This window comes from Elephas maximus, chromosome 7, assembly GCF_024166365.1.
Source record: "Elephas maximus indicus isolate mEleMax1 chromosome 7, mEleMax1 primary haplotype, whole genome shotgun sequence".
Classification (NCBI taxonomy): Eukaryota; Metazoa; Chordata; class Mammalia; order Proboscidea; family Elephantidae; genus Elephas; species Elephas maximus.
The window spans coordinates 12,455,812-12,480,412 of record NC_064825.1 but is presented as its reverse complement, the minus strand read 5'-3'; the positions used below and the strand labels follow the sequence as shown (position 1 = coordinate 12,480,412).

The following is a 24,601-nucleotide window of genomic DNA, read 5'->3' as shown; positions in this document are numbered from 1 at the left end:
AATATTGTTAAGATGTCACTATTCGTCAAAGCAATCTACAGATTCAATACAATCCCCATCAAAATTCCAACAGCCTTTTTTGCAAAAAGAAAAATTCCATTCTCAAATTCATATGCCATTGTATTGCAAGAAGCCCTGAATAGCCAAAACAATCTCAAAAGGGAACGAAGAAGGAAGACTCAACTTCTCGATTTCAAAACATAATATAAAGCTACACTAATCACAACACTGTGGTACTGGTATAATGACAGACATATATAGACCACGGGAATACAACTGAGACTTCATAAATAAACCTATATATCTGTGGCTAGTTGATTTTCAATAAGGGTACCAAATCTTGAAAATAGATTCTTAGATATCAAAAGCATGGGCATTAAAAGAAAAATAGATAAATTAGACTTAATCAAAATTAAAAGGTTTTGTGTATCAAAAGACTTTACCAAGCAAGTGAAAAGACAAACTACAGAATAGGAAAAAATATTTTGGTAACCATATATCAGATAAGGGTTTAATATCAGGAATATATAAAGAACACCTACAATAAAAAGACAACCAACCCCATTAAGAAATGAGTAAAAGACTTGAACACATACTTTTCCAAAGATGATAATACAAATGGCCAATAAGCACATGAAAAGATGCTCAACCTCATCAGTCATTAAGAAATGCAAATCAAAACCACAATGAGCTATCACTTCATGCCCTCTATGATGGCTTTTTAAGAAAAAGAGAAACTAAGTTTTAGTGAGGATGTGGAGAAACTGGAACCCTCATGCAATGCTGGTGGAAATATAAAATGGTACAGCCACTGTGGAAAACAGTTTGGTGGTTCCTCAAAAAGTTAAACTAAATTACCATAAAACCCCATACCGATTGCCGTCAACTTGATTCAGACTCATAGTGACCTTACAGGACAGAGTAGAACTGCCTCATAGTTTCCAGGGATCATCTGGTGGATTTGAACTGCCGACCTTTTGGTTAGCAGCTGTAGCACTTAACCACTACGCCACCAGGGTTTCCACATGACTCAACAATTCAACTCCTACATATATACCCAAAAGACTTAGAAGGAGGGACTCAAATAGGTATTTGTACACTAACGTTCACTGCAGCATTACTTACAATAGCCAAAAGGCAGAAACAACCCAAATGTCCATCAACAAATGAATGAATAAAATGTGGTATATCCATACAATGGAATATTATTCAGCCATTAAGAAAAATGAAGTCCTGATACATGCTACAACATTCATGAACTGTGAAAACATTATGCTGAGGGGTGAAATTAGACACAAAAGGACAAATATTGTATGATCCCACTTATACGAAATATCTAGAAGAGGTAAATTCATAAAGACAAAAGTTTATTAATGGTTACCAGTGGCTGGGGAAAGGGAGTGGAGGGAGTTATTGTTTAAGGGGTACTGAGTTTCTTTCTGGAGCCCTGGCGGCATAGTGATGAAGAGCTCGACCGCTCACCAAAAGGTTGGCAGTTCGAGTTCACCAGCTGTTCCTTGGAAACCCGTGGGGCAGCCCTACTCTGTCCTATAGGGTCACCATGAGTTGGAACCAACTTAACAGCAGTGGATTTGACTTTGGTTCAAGTTTCTTTTTAGGGTGATGAAAAGCTTTGGAAAATGCATACTGGTGATTCTTGCACAACATGCTGAATATAATTTATGTCACTGAATTGTACACTTAAAAGTGGCTAAAACTGAAAATTTTCTGGTATATACATTTTTGCCACAATAAAATTAAAAGGGGGGAAAAAAAGGAAAAAGGCTAAGCGGTTCCCTTAAAGTAAAAAGTCCTTATAAAATATACCCTACAACGCTCAGATGGTACAAATTTCTAAACCAAACCATATTTCTCATACTTAATTTTTATACTTAATTCAAAGAATCATACATAGATGATTTACTAGGTATTTCTGGGCAGACAGGAACATAATGAATACCATAAATTTTCTTTATGATTCACTGTAACATGGAAGTATTTTTCTTCTTTTTTTGTTGTTGAGTTTCAACACCTAATTTTATTTTCTCTTCCACATAAATCCTTATTAGCAACTGTCTGCTATAATCATTCTAGTCAGAACCTGTTTTGGTATCTGCATACTTATTATGCATTATAAAATCGAAGACTGCATTTTTAGTTTTGCTAAATCACATTAAATTTGACATCTTACAGCTACTCTTAACAATTGGTTACACATTCTAAAATACAATTAAATACAATTAAAGTTAGTTTTAAACATACACGAGGATTTACTTTGGTGTTGATTTTTCACTTAAAATGTTTTCCCCTTAAACTTGCAAATATACAATATGTAACATTACCCCCCAAAAAAAATTTGGAAAGAGAACATATAAGCCTCAACTACTACTCAATGCTATAAAATTTCACTATTTCTCACATAAGCCCTGTTGGCACAGAAGTTAAAGTGCTTGGCTGCTAGCCAAAAGGTTGGCAGTTCAAAGGCACCAGCCACTCCATAGGAGAAAAGTGTGGCAGTCTGTTCCTGTAACAACTTACCGCCTTGGAAACCTTATACAGCAGTTACACCCTGTCCTACAGGGTCGCTATGAGTCGGGATGACTTGAGGACAGTAAGTTTCGTTTGGTTTTTATTTCTCATATGGAGCAACGTTTGATTTTTCCTTTAAATTTAATTATCAAAAAGAAAAAGGAATAAGTTGCTGACAGTAGACTTACCAAGAAAAAACTAATGTGCTCTTGGGGGAACAGAGGCAAATTGGTGGAGGGGAGAAACTGATGTTAGCTCATTCTCCCTTCTCTAAGGAATCTGTTGGAGATCCTTGGTTCAAAATTGGAGGCAGTTCGCAAAATAATTTTTGGTCCCAAATTTTAGCCATTAATAAATATAAAATCGCACTTATTAAAAATACTCTAAAACCAGATAACTGGGAGCTCCTTTAAAAATCAAACACCTATGTTCATCTAAAGACTTCACCAAAAGAGTAAAAAGACCACCTACAGACTGGGAAAAATTTTTCAGCTACATCTCTGACCAGCGCTTGATCGCTAATATCTACGTGATTCTGCTAAAACTCAACCACAAAAAGACAAACAACCCAGTTAAAAACTGGGCAAAGGATATGAACAGGCACTTCACTAAAGAAGACATTCAGGCGGCTAACAGATACATGAGGAAATGCTCTCAATCATTAGCCATTAGAGAAATGCAAAATAAAACTACAATGAGATTCGATCTCACTCCAACGAGGCTGGCATTAATCCAAAAAACACAAAGTAATAAATGTTGGAGAGGCTGTGGAGAGACTGAAACACTTCTACACTGCTGGTGGGAATGTAAAATGGTACAACCACCTTGGAAATTGATTTGGTGCTTCCTTAAAAGGCTGGAAATAGAACTACCATACGACCCAGCAATCCCACTCCTCGGAATATATCCTAGAGAAATAGGAGCTTTTACACAAACAGATGTATGCACACCCATGTTTATTGCAGCTGTTTACAATACCAAAAAGATGGAAGCAACCAAGGTGCCCATCAGCAGATGAATGGATAAATAAATTATGGTATATTCACACAATGGAATACTACGCATCGATAAAGAACAGTGAGGAATCTGTGAAACATTTCATATCATGGAGGCATCCGGAAGGCATTATGCTGAGTGAAATTACTCAGTTGCAAAAGGACAAATATTGTGTAAGACCAGTATTAAAAGATCTTGAGAAATAGTTTAAACTGAGAACGCATTCTTTTATGGTTACGAGAAGGGGGGAGGGGGAGGGAGGGAGGGAGGGAGGGAGGGAGGGAGGGAGGGAGGGAGGGAGGGAAGGAGGGAGGAAGAGGGATATTCACTAATTAGACAGTAGATAAAAACTACTTTAGGTGAAGGGAAGGACAACACTCAATATAGGGGAGGTCAGCACACTGGACTAAACCAAAAGCAAAGAAGTTTCCTGAATTAACTGAATGCTTCAAAGGTCAGCGAAGCAGAGGCATGGGTTTGGGGACCATGGTTTCAGGAAACATATAAGTCGACTGGCAAAATAAAATCTATGAAGAAAACATTCTGCATCCCACTTTGAAGAGTGACATCTGGGGTCTTAAACACTAGTAAGTGGCCATCTAAGATGCATCAATTGGTCTCAACCCACCTGGATCAAAGGAGAATGAAGAACACCAAGGACACAAGGTAATTATGAGCCCAAGAGACAGAAAGGGCCACATGAACCAGGGACTATATCATCCTGAGACCAGAAGAACTAGATGGTGCCCACCCACAACCAATGACTGCCCTGACAGGGAACACAACAGACAACCCCTGAGGGAGCAGGAGAGCAATGGGATGCAGACCCCAAATTCTCATAAAAAGACCAGGCTTAATGGCCTGAGACTAGAAGGACCCCGGCAGTCAGGGTCCCCAAACCTTCTGTTGGCCCAGGACAGGAACCATTCCCAAAGCCAACTCGTCAGACATGGATTAGACTGGACAAGGGGTTGGAGAGGGATGCTGATGAGGAGTGAGCTTCTTGGATCAGGTGGACACTTGAGACTGTGTTGGCATCTCCTGTCTGGAGAGGAGATGAGAGGGTAGAGGGGGTTAGATGCTGGGAAAATGGTCATGAAAGAGAGACTGGAAGGAGGGAGTGTGCTGTCTCATTGGGGGGAGAGTAATCGGGAGTATGTACTAAGGTGTATGTAAGTTTTTATGTGAAAGACTTACTTGATTTGTAAACTTTTACTTAAAGCACAATAAAAATTATTTTAAAAAATACTCTACACTTGGGAAAATATTCTTATACTTTTTAAAAAACTACTTAATAAAGAAATATTTAGCAGGTAAAATTAACAGTATTTGGTGATGATTTTGACGTGAGGTGTAAGAAAAGAGAACACATATAAGATTCTTTATATTATTATAAGATTGGGTTGCACTTACATATTATTATTAAATTGCTTTTGCTTTAATTAATGTAGTTTAAAATGTATGATTTTTAAGGAAAAGGTCTATTTAAGGAAATAAGCCCTGCAGTAAACTTAAGATATTCTTTCTAATTGCAGAGCACTGCAATGAGGAATACTTAAGAGTTTAAAAAAATAAATAAACAAGTTGAACTGTGTATAACATAGGTACATCACTGACTTATTTTGTTTGGCTGGGGAAGAAACTAGCTAAATAACTGAAAGGAAATAACATTTTCGCACACCTACAAAATTTTTTTTTTTTTTACCTTGTATCAGCATAGGCTCTATTATCAAGTAAGGTATGTCTACAGTAATGTGACTTGGTAAAAAGTGGAATAAATACAAAGTCATAATAATGTATATTTTATACTTAAAATATTTGATTTAGAAAAGTGAGAATGCAAGTGCTTCTTACATAGAAGGAACTAAAAAGTATTTGTCGAATAAATGTCAAGCCTTTTCAAAAATTAGAAGCAAATCGCCATTATAATATTGCTTTAGTTCCTGCAATTAATTTTTTTTTCTGTTTTAGTATGATTATGAGATGAGTTACTGATATTGGGATGCCTAAACATAGAAAAAAAAAGTCTACAGATATATATATATTCAGGGAATTGCAGCCAATGGCAGTATAGGGAATTTATAATGTGCCCAAGAACCAGACCAAAAGGCAGTGTTAATAATCAAATATGGCCAAAATTACTATTGGAAATACTTTAAATCACCAGCCAAGTACCTGATTTTATGTACAAAATGCCACATATAACTTTATCTGTTTACTTATTTATTAGTTAATGTTTCTCAAGGGCCCTTGACATAGAGAACATCTATGAAATCCTCTTTCCGCAGCCACATGGGACAGTAACACACTCCTCTTGTCGGCAGTGCAAATTTAACTTTAAAGCCAATGCATCAATGTGCAATGATCGCAAATTACTGCAATGGTAAACTGAATTTCCTGTATGATTTAAAAAAACACAGAGCTAAATAAAATCTCTCTATGACATGATTTCACTGAAGTATTATTATCCAGTTGTCCTCAAGTAGATCCCAACATGAACCACCAACCTTTAGGGTTAGCAGCCAAACACATTAACAAAATACTATCAGCAGGTAGAAAGAACAAGGGTCAGATTACGATTTAACTAAATAATTAGATTTGTCCTGACACAGAACTGACAATTCTCCAAAACTCAGTGAACCTCATCATTCAATGTTCAAACGCAAGTTAGATGGAGATGCCACGTAGTGGGTTATTGTTTAAATACAGAAGCTACACTCACGGGATGGCAGGACTAGTTGATTAAAGTTCATAGATCATTTTTAAAATTTACAATAAAAAAACTACAGGGAAGAAAATAAATCAAAGATATTCATACAACAAACATTTCACTTCAAGTTATTTTCTGGTAGTCTATAACGTGCCAAGCATTTATTCTGGGCACTGGGTATAGAAATGAAAGAAAAAGTCATTATCCTAAATATTAAATAGTTAAAAGCAAACCAATAATTACAAGTGCTGATGGTTTTTCAATAAGGCCAAAATAACGTTCATAGGTCTTTGAATCAAGAGATTTACCTTGTTCACATAACCTAAAATTTTCAAAAAGTTAAAGCAATGAAGGAACTACTACTCCCTGTTCTATGAATGGGGTTTTCTTGTCTCTAAAAGGGCAAAATTTCTATCAGAAGTGTTTCAGGATTTTCCTCTAGTAAGTCAGCATACTTCTACGCAGTAGTAAACAAGTTTTTATTCTACTCTTATTTCTTGATAAAACTGATTTGACAGATAAGTCAAGGACCTGGCTCTGATGTAATAAACGACTTTAATGACAGAAGAGAATTCTTTCAGAATTGTTGGCAGAGGTTTGTCTTCTATGTATGCCTGGTAAAAATGGAATCAGATGTCAAAATGTTCCATCTCTGCACCAAGGACCAAAATTTTTCTTTCTGGTCGAAGAATCCTTAGACTACAAAGCTTTCTAATTGAAGTTTCAAAGGGCTGGCTATACAGTTCCGGAGAGTCTGACAAAGTATACTTTGATTGCATTGCTTGCGCCAATTGCTTGAAAGCTAAGAGAAGCTAGATGTCATAAAGGCATCAGTAATATTGGAGGATTGGGTGCTCAAAACAAAAGACATAGCCTATCAACTACTGTGGCATTTTTAAAACTTTAGAAGAAATATCATTTAACAGGATATCTGCTTCAATTTTTCCTTCTGTTCTAAGCCACAAACTAGCTCAATTGACACTTCCAGAGCACATGGATTCATCAAGGTTTTTCCTTGTGGATCCTCTTGCTTGTCTATATAAGCAACTGCACAGGCCACATTAAAATACACTTCAACTTTGGGTAGATGAAGCACTTGGTTGTAAGAAATGAGATCTAATGGGATGTTATATATAGTTTCTCAATTCCTTAACCTCTACAAGAAATCCTAAATTATTCACTTTTTAAAAACATTAGCTACAACTTAGTGAAAGCAGCTAATTTCATAAACATACTCTCTACACTATTATCAAAGTCATTAATGTTAGCCTGAAGAAAATTCTATGCAACGTCATTTCATACGCTCCCAGCTCTTCTCATACTGACATTAAATTATCTTTGAGAACATTCTTTTAAAATAAGTTATAACCAAACCCACTGCCGTCGAGTTGATTCTGACTCATAGCGACCCTATAGGACAGAGTAGAACTGCCCCATAGAGTTTGCAAGGAGCACCTGCCGGATTCAAACTGCCGACCTCTTGGTTAGCAGCCATAGCACTTAACCACTACGCCACCAGGGTTTCCAAAATAAGCTATAGACTTCATTATATCCAAATCACTCTCCAAAACTGTTGTTAACTTCTGTCATTCAGAGTCAGGGAAAAGATGTCAGGTAAACAAAAGTATTTTCGTGAGTTTAAATCCTTACTCTGCCACTTATTAGTTGTACAACTCTCTGTGCCTCAGTTTCATGATCTGTAAAACTGTGATAATGACATGAACCACCTCAAGGGTTGTTGTGAGAATCAACGAGTTATTTATCTAACTTCTAAACACTAATGCATCAGATTCAGGCCTTCAACAACTTCTCTCTATCTACATTTACTCCACTGGTATATCATCTTTATGCTAATAACTCCCAAATTTGTATCTCCAGCCAGACTTTTCCGAGCCCACTTTTCCCAACTTTAAGCTATATCCAACTATTTATTTGATTTCTTTATTTATTCCACATCCAAAAGGCATCAAAACTCAATATATTCAAAATGGACTTCTAGTCTTCACCCTCAAACCTGCTCCTCCTTCTTTCATATCTCAAAAAATAGCCACTCTATTCTTTCAGCTGTCCAGACTAAAAAACTATGGTTTCTCTTCAGCCCCCTTCTTTATCTCATGCCCTACCTATAAACCATCATAAAAACCCTGTCAACTCATCAGACATGGAAAGGACTGGACAATGGGTTGGAAAGAGATGCTGATGAAGAGTGAGCTACTTGTATCAGGTGGACACTTGAGACTGTGTTGGCATCTCCTGTCTGGAGGGGAGATGGGAGGGTAGAGAGGGTTAGAAACTGGCAAAATTGTCACGAAAGGAGAGACTGGAAGGGCTGACTCATTAGGGGGAGAGTAAAGTGGGAGTATGGAGTAAGGTATATGTAAGCTTATATGTGACAGACTGACTTGATTTGTAAACGTTCACTTAAAGCTCAATAAAAATTATTTAAAAAAAAAAAAAACCCATCAGCTCTCCTTTCAAAATACATAGAGAAAATATATACATATATACAAAAAAAAAACCCAAACCCATTGCCGTGGAGTCAATTCTCACTCATAGCAACACTAAAGGACAGAGTAGAACTGCCCCATAGGGTTTCCAAGGATTTCTAATATTTATATAGAGGCTACTACATAGGGTCGCTATGAGTCAGAATCAACTTGACGGCAATGTGTTTAACTTGGTCGAGGCCACCATCATCTCTTGTCTGTAAAACTGCAAAAACCTAATTACTGCACATAAGCCAGAATGGTTCTGTCAAAATATATTCTCTGCTCAAAACACTTTAATAGCTTCTCATCTCACTCAGAATAAAAGCCCAATTCCTTACTATCACTTTCAAAGCTTAACATGATCTGGCCTCCCACAGTTGCTCTGACCCTGATCTCCTTCTCCCTCTCCCTCACTCCCCTTCGCCCCTCCCCACTCCAGCAACACTGGTCTCTTCACTGTTTCTCCTACACATCAGAAATGTTCCCACTATTGGGCCTTTAAATTCACTGTTCACTACACCTTCTTTCAGATACAGAGAGATTCATCCCTTCACTCCTTTAAAGTTCTTATATCAACCTGGAATCAAGATCCCCATTATTCTACTCTTTTGTCATAGGGTTTATAACCTCCTAGCCCTGGTGGTGAATGATTAAGAGCTCAGACTACTAACCAAAAAGCCAGCTGCTCGAATCCACCAGCCGTTCCCTGGAAACCCTATGGGGCAGTTCTACTCTGTCCTATAGGCTCGCTATGAGTCAGAATTGACTCGACGGCAATGGGATTTAATATGCTGTACAGAAACCCTGGTGACACGGTGGCTAAGCTCTAGGCTGCTAACCAAAGGTTGGCAGTTTGAACCTACCAGCCATTCCACAAGAGAAAGATGTGGCAGTCTGCTTCTGTGAAGATTTACAGCCTTAGAAACCCTATGGGGCAGGTCTACTCTGCCCTATAGGGTTGCTGTGAGTCGGAATCAACTTGATGGCAGTGTGTATGGTTTTTTTTTGTAATATACTGTAAGGAGCCCTGGTGGTGCAATGGTTAAGCCTCAGCTGCTAATGGAAAAGGTTGGTGGTTTGAACCCACCCAGCAGCTCTGCAGGAGAAAGACTTGGCGAACCACTCCCGTAAGGATTAGAGCCTAGAAACCCTATGGGACAGCTCTACTCTGTTGCGTGAGGTTGCTATGAGTCGAAAATTGACTCCACAGCACCTAACAACAACAACTTGCTATATTAATTATTTGTTTACTGTCTCTCTCTCCCCACCCAATGAAAGCTCAATTCAGGTAGATGTTTCTGTCTGTTCTGTTCACTAAGGGATGGATGGATGGATGAATCATGGAATAAAATCATTTGTTTTAGATGAGATGGATATCTAATTCAAGTCTTTCATTCTGTAGGGCAAGAATTTAAGGACCAGAGAGGTTAACTGGTTTGCACAAGTTCAAACAGTCAGTAAGCAGCAGGGTCCAAACTAAAACCAGGTCTCCTCAGTGGGAGGCCTAGACTCTTTTTCCACCATGGCACACTGGTGGAATGTAAGAGAATACATAAGGAAATAGATTTTACAAAAATACAGACATAGACACATTTCACATTAAAATACTACTACTACAAAATAGTAGTGCTGGACAAGGTAATTATATGCCTACAAACAAATTTTTATTCCTTACCTCTACCCCAGATTTTTTTGATGATATTTGTGTTGTAGTTCCTTTGAGTTTATCTGCCTTTTCAAGCTGGGCTTTAAGTTGTTCAGCTAATTCCTTCAAAAGCAAAAACAAGTAAAATAAGTGTGTATATACTTTTTTTAAATTCTTCATGGTAGAATATTTCAAATTTATGTAACAGAAAAAAAAGCGTTATGAATACCCATGTAGCCATTATCTAGCTTCAATTATCAACTCACAGCCTAGTACACTACTTTTTCACCAATTTATCTCAGTTAAATAACCATGGCACTTGCTTATGTTTTGAAATGTAAATCATTACAAGGACATATATTTTGGGGATATAAGGAGATGGAGGAAATATACAACATTAAGAATGGCAGCCTTGTAATTCCTTAGATACTATTACACACTTCCAATACTTAAAACTTGGATTATTTGTAACGAGACATCCATCACAAGACTTAAAATATTGATTTCTTTATTGTCAACAATTCAAAAAATTTTTTTGAATATATTTTAGTTTCCTCCAAGGAGCCTATGGGAATTTATTTAAAAAAAAAAAAAAAAAACTGACAGACACAGTAACAGACCACAAAACAAAAAATTAAGTAAGCAGATTTATGTGCGAAGCAAAGAAAAGCATCCTTCACTGCAGTGGTTTCATGAACACAGGAACAAGTTATCTTAACATAAGCTAACTTCCTACCTAGGTGACCTCTCTTTCAACTCTTTTAGGTAATTCCTCTGTGCTTTTGGAACTCAAACTTTAGTGTTCTTGCTGTTGTCAGTATCTCTTTTGCCAATCTCTGGGCTGAGTTGAACCTCAGTGTTACCAAAAGCCAGATTCAAAGACAAAAGCATATATAAGATATGTCTTTTATTAAACATTATCAACTGGTAAAAACAGAAATAATTTATTTGGCCATCTTTTGTTCTACTAAAGAATAATGTGTTGATATTCCATCAAAACAGAAGACTACTTAAAAACCAATTATATTTGGGCTTGAGGTGAACACATACCTATGATCATGAGAGAATCTATTTTGTCAAGACAGAAAGCTATTTGCTTTTGCTGTTCTGCCATGTACACTTTAACATGTATTGCTGAGCCCACTCCACACCACACATGTGACAGGCCCTCAATATACTTACTTACTTAAACTGACTTACTTACTAAATAGATAAATAAATAAGTAAATACATCAGCTCTTACCAAATCATGTCTATTTCTATTCAATTCTGAGATAAACAAGTCTTATATCACAACACTGTTACAGGATTAAATGAACTAACCTATAAAAAACATCTAACACAATTTCAGGCACATAATGTTGGTTTAAAGTTTGTATCAGTGAACTAACCATCCTTTTGGGGAGCTCTTTTCTTAGGTCTCTTAGTAAGGGAATTGAATAAAGTGATAGGTGCTCTTGATAATCTATGACTAAAAAGGGAAAGAAGATAGTGGAATGTTTATCTCCCTGAAATATGCTCAATAAATTAGAAGTTCAAGAATAAAGTGAACAGCAAAGTAAAACAAGAAAAAAAAAAAAAAAAGCAAGAGGCTCCCTAGGATCTTATTTTCAGAAATCTGACAAAAAGTAGGTAATTTATTTAGGTGTGGACAGACAAGGAAAACCTGGTGGCATAGTTGGTTAAGTGCTACAGCTGCTAACCAAGAGGTCGGCAGTTCGAATTCACCAGGTGCTCCTTGGAAACTCTAGGGGGCAGTTCTACTCTGTCCTATAGGGTCGCTATGAGTCGGAATCAACTTGATGGCAGTGGGTTTGGTTTTGGTCTGGGTGGACAGACACTACTGTTTCTAAAAATATTTAAGAATTTCTTTAAGGAATCAAAAAGCAGCAGTTATTTTCAAAGTGTGTTACAACCGCACTGCTGAGGAACTTCCAAAATTACTCTTAAGACATTAAATATTCATCACTATTCTCCAAAAGAACAACCAACATGCAAGAGTCTTACCATATTTCCCATTAACTCTGCCTTGATAATCTTGGCTCCCAACTTGTTCTTCTCATCAACACTTAGGATGTGGATGGACTCGTCCTCTGGACTACTTCTGTTTAAACAGTATGGATTAAGAGCATATGAAATACAGGGACAATGTAAGTAACAACACCAAGACTCAAATGATATTATATTTAACTTCAACAAAGCATTCAGCACCTCTAGGAGGTCATGATTCTAATATGTAAAAATTAAATTCAAGGTTCCACCACAAACCAACAGTCTAAGTTTGTCACAGTGTCACTGTGGCCTATGGTAAATAACAAGCTGCCTGACTGAAGCCCCAGTAACATGCGATATATCAACTAAAAAGTTAACATTTTTTGTTATTTAATATTCCTGTACTATGAGTCAGAATCAACTCGATAGCAATAGGTTTTACACTCATCTACAAAAGAAACTAAACTAGAACTAGGCCATAATTCCAGACATCTGGGGAAACTCTTCTCATTCAATGTGATAAATTATCGATAATCTAGAAAACTGTAATTAGGAAATGGCATATTTAACTGCATTCAGAGAATCAAAGCAAAGATCTTGTTGCAAAGTCAGTCCATAATTAAGTCAGACAACACACTTAAGACTGAGATCCTGTACCAAACCTCCACTCCAAAAGCCTCACAGATGAGAAATTTTTAGTCAAGGTAAGACTCCTGATCATACAAATATGCCCCACCTTATTGTCTTAAAAGAGATTCAAGGCTGCCTTAACTAGGGACAAAGAAGATCGTATCACATGAAAAAATGTCAACCCAACAAGACCACATAAGAATTCTAAACATTTATGTATCTAATACAAAATACATGCAGCAAAAACTGACAGAACTATAAAGAGAAACAGAAAAATTCACAATTATAGCTGGAGATTTCAACACCCCTCTCTCAATATTTGGTAGAATAAGTAAATAGAAAATCAGCAAGGATATGGAAGACTGGAATAACACTAACAGTATCACTTAAGTGGCATTCACAGAACACTGAACCCAATAACAGTAGAATACATATTCAAGTACAAACGAAACATTTACCAAGATAGACCATATTCTGGGTCATAAAACAAATCTCAAGAAATTTAAAAGGGTTTAAGTCATATATGTTCTTCGGCCACAACAAAATTAAACTAGAAATCAATAACAGAGATCTCTGAAAAATCCTCAAAGATTTTAAAACTAAATAGCCTACTTGTAAATAACCCACGGATCAAGAAAGACATAAAAATTAGAAAGTATTTTGAAATAAATAAAAATATTACCACCACATCAGAATTTGTGGAATGCTGCTAGAATATTACTTTGGGGAAAATTAATAGCATGAATACCTATGTGAGAAAAGAAGGATTATAAATCAAGGATCTCAGCTTACACTTTAAGAAACCATAAACTAGAAAAGGAACAAATTAAATCCAAAGGAAGAAGAATACAGGAAATAATAAAAAGAGTGGAAGTCAATGAAATAGAAAATAAATAAGAAAACAAAATGAAAATAAAGAAATCCAATAAAACCAAAAGCTGGTTCTTTGAGACAACCAATAAAAATTAATAAACCGCTACCCTTACTGATCCGAAAAAAAAGAGAAGATAAAAATGACCAGTAAAGGAACGAAAGAGGTAACATCACTACACAGTCTAAGCACTTCACAAAGATAACCGAGGGGCAAACAAGCACAGGAAAGCAGATGTTCACCAAAAAGTCGTAATGAAATATCACCACACACCCATTAAAAAAAATTTTTTTTATAGAATAGCTAAAATTAAAAAGACTGACCATTGCAAGTCTGGCAAAGATGTAGAGGAAGTGAAACATACATTGATGATGAGAATCTAAAACAATAACCACTTAGGGAAACAGTCTGGCAATTTCTTAAAATATAACCATATACCTACCATATCATCTAGCCATTCCTACCCTAGCTATTTACCCGAGACAAAGAAAGCCTACATCCATGCAAACAGTCATGTATGAATGCTCAGAGAAGAACCTTTATTTGTAATAGCCAAAAGCTAAAAAACAACCCGAATGCCCACCCACAAATGAGCAGATGAACTGTGGTACATCCGCCAATGGAGCACTACTCATCAGTTAAAAGGAATGAAGTCTTGATATATGTAACAACACAGAAAAATTTCAAGATAATTATGCTGAGTGTACATAAACAAAAAGAGTACATAATATATGACCTCATTTATATAAAATTCTAGAAAATGCAAACTAGTCTAAAATGAAAGAAAACACATGGATGGTTGTCTTGAGGGAGGAGGTTGGGCAGAGAGAGGGAGGAAGGAGGGATTATAAAAGGGCACCAGGAAACTTCTGGGGTGATGTCATGGGTATATATACATTTGGAAACTTATCATTGTATCATACACTTCATATATGTGCAGTTTGTTACATGTCAATTATACCCAAATAAAAGTTTTTTTTTTAAAAAAAACCTCAAAAGGGAGTAATAAGGAAAATTTAAAAGCAGAATACAGTTATCCTCATTCATAATCTCAAATATGAAAGATACTGATATTTAACTAGTTTTCCTGAATTCCTAGATTTTAGTACACGTTATTAAAATTAACCTAATCAAGTTTTTGATATACATTCTGAGAAAGTAATAGACAAAATATATAAACAGCCCTCCAAAACAAAACTTGACCCAACAAACCATATATAGAAATCACTTTTGAATAGCAAATTAGTTTTAGACAAAGAAATAGAAATCTTCTGACAGAACTTGAGTTTTTAAAAAAATCGTGACAAGCTCTGCAGAAATCCTTCAAGAACCATTTCTTCTCACGTTGTTGAATACTCTGGTGCTTAGACAAAGAAATGTAAAGTAACTGAAGTAAAGCACCAATACAAAGTATTATTTCCATCCCCCACAGGTTCTTTCAGTCTACATTTTAAATAGCAATTAAAATGAACAGCAGGGGCACTGCAATCATGTAAGCAGGACAACATTATTACTTTCATATGCCTCTGTGGATTGAATTGGAAACCCTGGTATTGTGGTTAAGAGCTACAGCTGCTAACCCAAAGGTCGGCAGTTCGAATCCACCAGGAGCTCCTTGGAAACCCTGTGAGGCAGTTCCACCCTGCCCTGTAGGGTCGCGATAAGTCAGAATCGACTCAATGGCAACGGGTTTGGTTTTGGTTTTGGTTTTTTCGTTTGGTAGGTTGAGTTACTGCTTGTATCATTAGTTGCACTTTTCTGTTTGGAAAGTATTTTTCAGTAATTCCTTTATGAATTAAATTCTAAGGTACACGTCATTTTCATTGTAAGCATAACTAACTTGAATTTCAGGCAACCTAATAGTATTTCTATAAAAACCTTGACTTACTAATCAACACAATTTTCCTCAATTTGCAGTTCTCCCGTTCAATTTTCCAAAATTTCTACTGTGAAAACATATTGCTTCTGTCCATTAGGTTACATACATTACATGTATGTGTAACGTAAAATAAATTAAATAAGAGAATCAGTGCTATTATTCCGGCATAAAGCCGGTGCTTACACTTTTTTTTTTTTTTTTTTTTACACTAGGGTCGCCTCTCAAATTCCTGTTTCCTAAGAGAAACTTCCTGGCTGCTTTTACTTCTGCCTTTCTTCATTTTCCAAGTACTTAAATACCCAATCGGGTTTTTTCCCCAACAAAGTTATGTCTAGTTTATCAATTTTTCATCTCAACACAAGGCAAGAAATGAGAAAATCAAAGGAAAGGTAAACTGCATAAAGAAGTGATTTTTTCAATATTTCTCCAAATCTTTTCATTATCCCATTAGATGTTGACTATAATCCAGACACAGGACAAGTCTATACAGGATTTCCTATTGAGTTCAGTCACTCAGAAAGTAAGCCAGCTTGCAAGCAAGCTTAAATTTGAAGAATTTAGCCATGCATCAATCCATTGCCTTCTTTTAGCAGTAAAGTTTTTAGGGTGTTACCACAAACTACTATATCAAATCTCAATACTTCAATAAATCCATGCCTCTAAAGTCATTCCTTTGGTTCAGATCTTGTCTCTCAACAATACTAAAGCAATAGCCTCCTAACCAGAATACTTGCCTCAAGTCTATTCCATTTCCCAATCTAACCGCCACATTGCCTCCGGAATCTTTCCAACCTGTACAACTGATCTATTTGAAATCCTTGACATACTTCATTCCCCTCAAAGCATACTGTCCAACTCATAAGTATAACTTCTGGAGTTGCATACAGGGTATACAAAGCACTACCTGCAACACCTGCCTGCTCATCTCCCTCCCACTCAAGGAGCCCTGGTGGCACGGTGGTTAAGAGCTCAGCTGCTAATCAAAAGGTCGGCAGTTTGAATCCATCGGGCAGTCCTTGGAAACCCTATGGGGCAGTTCTAATCAGTTCTAATCTAAAGGGTCGCTATGAGTTGGAATCAACTCCATGGCAATTGGCTAATGTATGTCAAGCACTCTGCCAGCATTTATTTAGATATACAGACTACTGAGCTATACCCTGCCCTCAGGGAGCTCCTACATCCTACATTCCAAAATACAATTTGGAAGTGCTCAACCATACCATGTTGTCTTATGTCTCCATGCTTTTCCCTCCAAGTTGGTTGCCCTTCCCCACTTATTGCCTAATGGGTTCAACCTTCAAGATCTCACTCAAGTATCCCTACACAACTTTCCTGGACCCTGTTTTCCCTACTCTTATCCCAGAAGAGTTAATCCCTCCTTTCTGTGTGTTACAACTCTAAGAACTGTATATCATGGCATTTACGTGCCATATTTGTTCATATGTCCACACTACTCTCCCATATAATGAGTTCCTTGAAGGCATATACTATATCATAACCATTTTCATATCACCAGACCTAGGAAATTGAAGCAATTAGTAAATACAACAGCAGAATGAATTAGTCAAAATACATCTACCACGTTCAAAGGACACTTCTGATGCAAAAAATAATCCTGACTACTTCATTATCATGCTAGCCCAGATAATTCATCTTTTTTCAAATTTGAACAAGAAACAATTAGTCTGTTTCTCAAACTTTTACTGTCCAAGGATCACTTACGGAAATCTCATGTGCATATATGAACCAACAATTTTACAGTAATTTTGTTTCAAAGATTCATCAAAAAATTTTGGTAAAAACTCTTCAGACAGGGATGGACTGGACTATAAGATAGAAAATGATACTCGTGAGGAGTGAGCTTCTTTGATCAAGTAGACACATGAGACTATGTGGGCAGCTCCTGTCTGGAGGGGAAATGAGAAGGCTGAATGGACATGGAACTAGAGGGTAGACAGAAGGTGTGTGCTATAATGCCTGTGCTTCAGAAAGGTAACATGGGATCCATTAGTCTAGATAATTTCATCTGAGCATTGAGACACAGGACATCTCCCTTGGCCCCCAAAATGGATATGAATGCTCCATTACTCACTGAGTAGGTACAGGGCACCATGACAGGTTTACCTACCGCTTCACTCACTTGAGGATAAGAAACTACAGCACCTGTCAGAAGCAGGATAAGATCTGAGATGACTACCTGTGGATGCATCATGGCATTCACCTAATCATTAGAAATAGTTTTCCAACTTCTCATTTACAGTTTTTCCTTCCCTCTCGTGGTCTGTTTCCCCACATACATCTCTACCATCTCATAATCCATGATGATAATTTAGCGTACTTAAATCTAGTTTATATACTTCTACAGTAAAATATTTTTTATTAAGCTGCCAAAAACCTCTGTTAATGTTAATCCAAAGGGTACACCTTTGTCATTTTACTTTACTCTTCCCTCTTTTGAAAATATTGTCTCCATCCCTCACTTCTCAAAATGCAAACTTAAAGATTTAATCAAGGGAAGGCAATGAAGGTTAACTGATGCCCAGCCAAAGCCTACAAGTTTCAAGGGATAACTGGCATCTTAAGTGACTCGTAAAAGAGGTGACTTCCACTCTTGTGAAATTCTTACCCGACACTGAAATCATCTGGGAGGAGGGCAGCATTGTCTAACAGCAAATACTTGTTTATTACTAGATGGAAAGATATGAGGATAAATAGCATGAAATACAAGAATGTGAATATCTATTATACTCATAATTTCAATATTAACTGCTACTTCAAAGCTCTTAATACAATAGTTATGGGTGTCAAATTAAGACATTAAAATAAGAGTTGTTGGGCATACAATGATTGAAGAATGCACTGCTTAGTTAATACCAAAGAAAGGCACTAATCTGCAGCAAAAAGCAGTGAATAGACATTTCCTTGCTTTTCCCAAGTTTTTATAATGATGAGTGGATGCTTTCAAAGAGACATCACTATGATATCTGCAATTACCTTTAAAAAGAAAAAAGCACAAGCATTTCTCATTTTCTAGGATTACTACTATATTCCAGTAGTCTTCTACATAATTAATTTCTAAAAAGTAAGTTCTATTTTCCCACTAAAATGTACTCTTTAAAACACACACACACACACTGACATCCCACTGGCTAAAAACTTTTGAGGAAGAAGGAGTTAAAAAAGCTCCAGGCCAATGATATGTTTAAAACTTTGAACATATTACAGTTATTCTTCACCTGCTGAGAATGTTCACCGATCTCCCCTCTTTTCTTACCACTTATTCTCAAAATTTCCCCTGACTATTCTCAGAGCTTTTAGAACATGGCATCCTTCTCTTGTCCTCCTAGGCTACGATAGCAAACTCTGCCAAGAATGACATCCAGATATTAAAAAATTGTATATAATGAGTTTGCTCCTAATATTAAGTTTATAGAATCTATATTATGGACATCACATAAATTTTTTGTTCCTATTACATACTACTATAGGTTTCAACCTCATGAAAATACTTAGCAAATATATTTTCCAACAAAAGAAAGAGCCACTACTGCTGGAGGACTTTTATTTTTCAAAATTAACAGGGGGGTCTAAACGGCACAAGGGAAAAAGAATAAATTTGATCATATTAAAGAAAGACCGAATGGATGAAAAAAAATAAAAGAAACAAATCTACAAATGTTAAAAAAAAAAAAAGTCTTTTTGAACCACATGACAAAGGTCAATTTCTTTAATATATAAAGAGCTCTTGAAAATAAACAACTTAGAAAGTAGGCACAATTGAACAAAAAGACTAGTATAAAAATGTGCACCCAAACTTAAAGAAATACAAATCAAGAAGATTTTATTTCTCAACTACTTAAAAGTAAATATTAAAAGATTTAATATATTGTCGGCAAGGAAGTGGTGTCATTCTCATATGTAGCTTTTAAGAGTGTAAATTGGTAACATCTCTTTGGAGGTTAATATAGCAAAATATGGAAACCCTGGTGGCATAGTGGTTAAGAACTATGGCTGCTAACCGAACGGTTTGCAGTTCAAATCCACAAGGCACTCCTCGGAAACCCTGTGGAGCAGTTCTACTCTGTCCTATGGGGTCGCTATGATTCGGAATCGACTCGACGGCAATGGGTTGGGTGTACCAAATACATAAAAAATAAAATACATCTACTCTTTGACCTCACTGTTCTACTCCTGAGAATTTATTTTACACCTGTTCTCAAAAGTTTACGAGGACACAAATAAAAAAATATTCACTGTAGCCCTGTTTGTAAGAGCAACAAACTGGAAACAGCCTAAATGTCTACTAATAGGAGACTGGTTAAAAATATCAGGTTTACTTAAATTTTATAACAGAACACTAAAAAGCTTTAAAAATAAAAAATGTGGGTAATATATGGGCTGATGTGAAAAGATTTTAATATATAATGATTAAAAAGCTGGAAATAGAACTACCATAAAGAAAATGACCTACCATACAATCCAGCAATCCCACTCTTTATTAAGAAGCTCAATAAAGACACGGAAGATCTAAATCCCACAATCAAGTAATTTGACCTCATAGAAATATACAGAACACTCCAATCAACAGCAACCAAGTATACTTTCTTTTCTAGTGCACATGGAACATTCTCTACCATAGACCACATATTAGGTCATAAAGCAAACCTTAGCAGAATCCAAAACACTGAAATATTACAAAGCATCTTCTCTGACCATAAGGCCATAAAAGTGGAAATCAATAACAGAAAAAGCAGGGAAAAGGAATCAAACACTTGGAAACTGAACAATACCCTGCTCAAAAAAGACTGGATTGTAGAAGACATTAAGGAGGAGAGCAATTAGGAGTATATGGCAAGGTATATATAAATTTTTGTACAAGAGACTGACTTGATTTGTAAATTTTCACTTAAAGCACAATAAAAATAAAATAAATACAAGGAAGCCCATTTTATAGTGAAAAGTCAAAGACAACAGATTTCAAATGAAATCTAACTATCTACTTTCATTTCCGGTTCGCCTGGAATGCAGGAAAGGACTAGCAACAAGAATAAATACCTGAACTCCAATCAATGGGCAATCATGCCAAATAAAGGCTAAGGTGAAAAAGCAATCCATAGGTAAACTCGAGCCATCTCAGTACTAACTCAAGTACTGCTCGGCGTTAACTTTACATTAATGTTTGATTATCTTATTACATCAAAATCTGTACGGTCCTGGAAGGAGAGTATGTCATACCTTTTTTTTTTTTTTAATTTCTCCCTCAGTGCTAGGTGGGGGATAAAAAAAAAAAAAAAACCTGTTGCCATCAAGTTGATTTCGCCTATAGCGATCCTACAGGGCAGAGGAGAACTGCCCCACAGGGTTCCAAGGAGCGGCTGGTGGATTCGAACTGCTGATCTTTTGATGAGCAGCTGAGCTCTTAACCACTGTGCCATCAGAGCTCAGGTGGAAAACAAGAACTTAAAAAACACCTGCATAAGGGAGTAGGTTAAGTGAGTAAGTGGTAAGTAAACAAAGAAAAGAACAAAAGGAAAGTGCCTACCGCTACTTCTATAAAGACGATATGAAAAGTACTTAAGAAAAAGGGGGTAATTTTTCAGGTCAAACTGCTCCATAGGGCTTTCAAGGCTGTGACCTTTCAGGAGCAGATCACCAGGGGTTTCTTTGGCAGCACTGCTGGGTTGGTTTGAACCACCAACCTTTAGGTTAACAGTTGAGCTCAAACCGTTTGTGCCACCATGACATCCAGTTAAATCTGAATTCCAAGTAAACAACAAATAACTTTTTAGTGTACATTATGTCCAAATACTGCAGGATTATTTGTTAAGCCTGGCAGCCCCAGCTACACAACACTGTGCAATTCACAACCTCAGTTCCCTGTTTGCACATCTGTAAAATGCAGCAAACTAAATCAGCTCTATGAGTTTTTCCCAGTTCTAAAATTCCCTAAAATTCTGCTATTTTATAAAGAATTTAACATATTCCCAGGGCAATGTTTAGACAAACTAACAACTTCTGAAAGTCCTTCACTGAATCTTTCCAGTCCCTGAAAATAGGCATTTTTCATGGTCCTAATCTGGTCTCTTATTTTACACCACTCTACACATTCATGAGTTTTTTCTTTCATGTATATGTGTATAATTCCTAGATTTTCCTTCCCTCTCCAGCCAATCATGGAATTCTTGGAAAGAATCAAACTATCTGCAATTTCAAATTAACAGAGATAACAAAGAATACTGTTCTTAGTTAAAAAAAAAAGCTTTCAGTGAGTACCGATATTGCAGCATACAGTTTATCTATCAGGTGGTTATATATGAAACAATCAGAGAACCAGATGGAATGCTAACAGTGTAGGCTGCTTTGCCCACTTTGCCTAACTGGAGTCACAGATGTCAAAACCTGCATATTGCCCAAATGTTCAACTCCAGTGATGTCAGGAAATAAGAGCCTCAACCCACTAGCAAGTAGAGACTGTAAGCAGTCTACCGCAGTGTACCTGGAGTGAAGCCGTTACAACTATACACGTACGCAGCCTTAGACATTCTCTAATTCCTCCCATGTTTACCCAGCCAGTACAACTGGATTTCTCCTTTGGTTTCCTGGGAGCAATGCCTTGACCTGAACCACAGCCCACTTGACTGGGGGTTCATCACTGGTTCCAGATTTTGCCAGCTCCCTCTCACTGACAACTACTAATCTACTAATACCAGTGAAGTCTATTATTTCCTAAATATAGATTTTGCCAGCTCCCTCTCACTGACAACTACTATCTACTAATACCAGTGAAGTCTATTATTTCCTAAAACCTGTTCCTTTAGTGTTCCACTCATTTGGTGCTATTTTCTTCTTAACATATTATAATCATTCAAGTCTGTTTGCCATTACCCTCTGAACGCTTGTTTTGGATTTCTGGCTATCCCAAAAGGTCCAGCCTTATAGATAAATCTGTTTTCCTAGGTTCGATTTCTTTCAACTCCATTTCCTCTTCTTCTGACCCAGCCCTACATAAGCACACAGGTACAATAATAATACAACCAATAAGTGCTTCCTATTTTCCTAACCATTATGGTAAAAGCATTATCCGACCGATATTTTGTTTTTTAAAACTTTCACACTACTTTTAAAACCTGCTAATCACCAAGAGTAGATTCTTTCTCTGAAAAACAACTATCATAATTCAAGCTTACCTCAGCAGTATCTTTGGCCTATTTTTGTCACTTCATATTTGGACTATGGCAGCATATTTCTCTTCCATTACTAGACCTCCCGTAGACACGCAGTATTTACAATTATGATTATACTTATGAGTAATTTCCTTAGAAAGTAATATGGCATCACTAACAAAATTCATCAAAATATTTCCTGCAGCACACTCATTTAAAAGAATTGATTCATGCAGCTTTTTAAATTGCAAAAAAGCAACAAGTTTTGAGCAAATACAGCTACTCAATTCTTTGTCCAACCCTTTTTGTTAAATAAAACTTGGAAAAATAATGAAATCAATAAAATAAGACTACTGTATTGTTAAATCTGTATATCTTATCTCGTACATCAATTTTACGAAATAGGAGAGCATTAACTCCTATCTAATTGATAACTGTAGTTCTAAAAATATGGTTCAGAACTTTGAATCCTCTGGACTTTAATATTTATCAGTTTAAAAACAAATGACAAAATACCCGGATAAGGAAGACTTTGTGTCCTGCAGATGTTCTTTTTTTGGAGGGTCATCTCTTAAGTTTTCATCCTGTGACTTTTCTCTCTTATCTCCTGAAATGTGTCCATAGGCAACGCCGCTACTGGTTTCCAAAGAAGGCTTTTGATTCGAATGTTTCTTGTCTCCTTGTCTCCCATCAGATTGACTCCATGATGATGAACATTCTTCACTGTTCTCTGTGGGTTTCCGAAAACCGCAATGCAAAGAACCCCGAGCTACCGACGCTGAAGATGAACTAGATGGTTCAAGGTTTTTGCCCTTACTATGATATGAGAGTTCTTCATCATCAGAGGGTCTTAAGAATTTAGGTCTCAAGTTTCCAAGAGAAGAAAACTCTTGGTTTTCCCTAGGATTGAATTCTCTTCTACATGTTTCTAAAGACCCGGATCTATTATTATCCTTTTCATTACCACTAAACTTATCTTTTTTAATATTGTACGTACTATCTGATATACCATATCTATCCCTTGAATTTTTATTATAATTTACTAAGTCTGATCTTCTACTTTCTTGACTATGTGCTTTATCTGAATATGTTGGTTTCCGCCATCGTTCTTGTCTACAATCTTCTTTTTTGGATGCAGTTTTTTCAGCTTCTTCTAATTTCGACTGAAATATTTCCATTGACTACAAAGGAGAAAAATTAAACAAAATATCTAAAATTAAAAACGGCTTCAGTGACTTTCCCCCCATATGCCATTGTGCCATGACCCACTGCCATCTGGCACAATAAAAGTAAACTCCAAGGAAAATTAAAAAAAAAAAAAAAGACCCATACAATCATTCTACTCCAAAATTGGTATTTAAAAAACATAAGTGAACAATGAAAAATTACTAAGTAACAAAAAATTTCTAGGATCTCAATTTACGCTAAATGCCCTATGCTAAACCAAAGAATTATGAACAGTAGAGACATAATTTTTTTTAAATAATTGATTCCTATTGTCAGTGAGATTCAAGAGGTTACCATACTGCTAAAATACAACAGACTCACATGAAAAAAGCAGTTCAAGAACAAGAAAGGCTTGTAAAAGAGAACTATATGCCTAAAAAATTGTCCAAATACATGGAATAGAAGAATGGAAAGTGTTGAAAACTAGTGAGTTCAACACTAGCCTGTGAATTCTCTATCCTTTAGAAAGT

General features: G+C 36.4%; 1 protein-coding gene across 4 annotated transcripts in view; it reads right to left on the bottom strand.

The window, feature by feature from the left end:
• Nucleotides 1-24,601, bottom strand: part of CWF19L2 (CWF19 like cell cycle control factor 2) — a 160,953-nt gene that overhangs the window by 70,285 nt on the left and 66,067 nt on the right. For all 4 annotated transcript variants that reach the window (XR_007518146.1, XM_049889435.1, XM_049889436.1 and 1 more), the window contains exons 8-10: nucleotides 23,421-24,085; nucleotides 12,377-12,473; nucleotides 10,400-10,492 (exon numbers count right to left, since the gene is read on the bottom strand). Coding sequence is in view for 3 of the 4 variants with exons in the window: in XM_049889435.1 (XP_049745392.1) it covers nucleotides 10,400-10,492; nucleotides 12,377-12,473; nucleotides 23,421-24,085 (855 nt within the window). In the remaining variant the exon portion in view is untranslated. The remainder of the gene's footprint in view (nucleotides 1-10,399; nucleotides 10,493-12,376; nucleotides 12,474-23,420; nucleotides 24,086-24,601) is intronic.